The sequence below is a fragment of the Gymnodraco acuticeps genome, unplaced genomic scaffold, assembly GCF_902827175.1.
Source record: "Gymnodraco acuticeps unplaced genomic scaffold, fGymAcu1.1, whole genome shotgun sequence".
NCBI lineage: Eukaryota > Metazoa > Chordata > Actinopteri > Perciformes > Bathydraconidae > Gymnodraco > Gymnodraco acuticeps.
The window spans coordinates 3,384-5,546 of record NW_022991929.1 but is presented as its reverse complement, the minus strand read 5'-3'; the positions used below and the strand labels follow the sequence as shown (position 1 = coordinate 5,546).

General features: G+C 49.2%; 1 protein-coding gene across 1 annotated transcript; it reads left to right on the top strand.

Annotated features, from left to right (window-relative positions):
• Positions 1 to 352: 352 nt before the first annotated feature.
• On the top strand, positions 353 to 1,518 carry LOC117535709 (disks large-associated protein 1-like; the record flags this gene model as incomplete). The annotated part of the gene is made up of 1 exon (XM_034200231.1): positions 353 to 1,518. A coding segment is annotated over exon 1 (1,116 nt), but the record flags the coding sequence as incomplete, so codon positions are not given.
• Positions 1,519 to 2,163: the final 645 nt, after the last annotated feature.

Below are 2,163 nucleotides of genomic sequence, written 5' to 3'. Positions count from 1 at the left end.
ACTAGCAGAAAGAAAACATAGTGGAAGTGGAAGAGATGTAATGTCAGGGACCACATGCCAAGTGGCGGCTATATTTAGACATTCTCCTTTTTTAAGTTATGAAGGACTAGAAACTAGAAATTAGGTCCAAGTCATCAAGTTTTCTCATCTGTGAACGAGTGCCAAACAGCGTCTTCTTCAAATCAGAGCAGATGAAGAGCGGCTGTGAATGAGATATTTATAATTCTCTCTCTTCTTATTTGTTTGTCTGTTTATGCTTTTTGTTTTCTTTGCAGGTCCGCTGCAACTCCTACTATTTTAAAATCCAGGTTGAAGTCTAATATTTCCTTTCCTTTCCTTCCTCTGCAGCAGATCTAGATTCGGGGCCCGTGCAGACTTCCAGTTGCACGTCGTTCGGCCACCATGACGATGAAAGGCCTGTCTAATAGTCGCAGCCTCCACCACACGGTGACCTGCGACCCCTCCTACGACTCCATGACGCTCGGACGCTCCGACCGCCGCTCCTACTTCCTCAATAACCCCGGGGAGTCTCACCCTGCAGACCACCACCACCACCACCACAACAACAACAACCCTGGATTCCCCCAACGAAACTCTTTCCACTCCGAATGCGGCGCCTACCCGGATATTTCCAGCTGCACATTCCCCCGCAGACACTACAGCTCCAACCACGAGCTGAAGGAGGAGTGTGGAGCTCTGGTGCCTTACACTGGGCAAACTGGGAGCATTAAAGGGAGTGGAGGAGGAGGAAACAACAACAACCGGACCCCCGCCAATCTGTTGGAGCAGTTTGATCGTCAGGCACCGATGCAGCGTGAAGGATATCACACTTTACAGTATAAACGAACTGCGGTGGAGCATCAGCGCAGCGACAGCCCCGGGCGAATTCGACATCTCGTCCATTCTGTACAGAAGCTTTTCACCAAGTCTCACTCCTTAGAGGGGCCTTCAGGAGGAGGAGGAGGAATAGGAGGAGGAAGTGGAAAGATGAACGGCAGCAAATCCAGCCCTGACGACCCGCCGTCCTCCTCTTCTGGCACTCTGAAACACAGCAAGCGCAGTAAAAGCAAAGATCGATCCAAGTCTGAGCCCAAAATGCGCTCCGCCATCTCCGGATACTGGAGTTCAGACGACACTCTGGACCACGAGATGTGTCTCTATCATCATCATCATCATGGAGGAAATGGAGGAGGACGTCCATCGGGGGTCATGACTATGGGGCGTCACCCGGAGAAATCGCAGTCCCAATACTTCATGGAGTCCTACAACACCATCAGCGCTCACTCTCTGAAGACGTCGCGCAGCAACAACGATGTGAAGTGCTCCACGTGTGCAGGAGGAGGAGGGGGAGGTTTGCAACTTGTCGGCCCGTTGGAGGGTCAAGTGCAGCTGAGGAAGAGCTCGTGGTCGTCCACTCTGACGGTGAGCAGAGCGAGGGAGGTCTACCAAAAGGCCTCGGTCAACCTAGATAAAGCTCTAGTGAAAGCTGAGCAGGGGCGCACCTGCCACTTCCTACAGGTAGGACGGTTATTAAGACACCTTTTGCACGTCATCATGCATCCAGCAGAAAGAACTCATCCTCCATGCTTCTGGTTCTCCATTTCATTCTCAACAAGTTATTGCTCTCATGTTGACTTTAACCCAAGGGGTGTCCACACTCTTTTCACCGAGGGCCACACACAGAAACATATACGAAGGGCAGGGCTACTCACTAGACCAGTGTTTCTCAAGCCTTTTCATACCAAGGACTTAACCAATGAAAAAACACTCGCGGACCACCTAACTCCACAAATATCCAAAATCACATCGTTTTTCTAGAACAGATTACAAATCGTCTGAAAATGATACAAACAAGTGGTAACATGTTTGATGAAGGTGATGCGCTGGGCTATATCATACAATCAAAAGTGAAACTTAAGCTCGCTCCATTGCGGAGATATTCCCGCGAGAGTGCGTAAAACTTTAATTTATTTAAAATGTGAAATTGTACCAATATACTCATGGACCACTAGGGGGCGCTCACGGACCACCAGTGGTCCGCGGACCACACTTTGAGAAGCACTGCACTAAAAGTATATCGCCTCAAAAGTTCAGGTATAAGTTGGAAAAATCAATCCAATGTAGGTAAATTATACTTGAACTCACATCTCAGCTCTCCAGAGG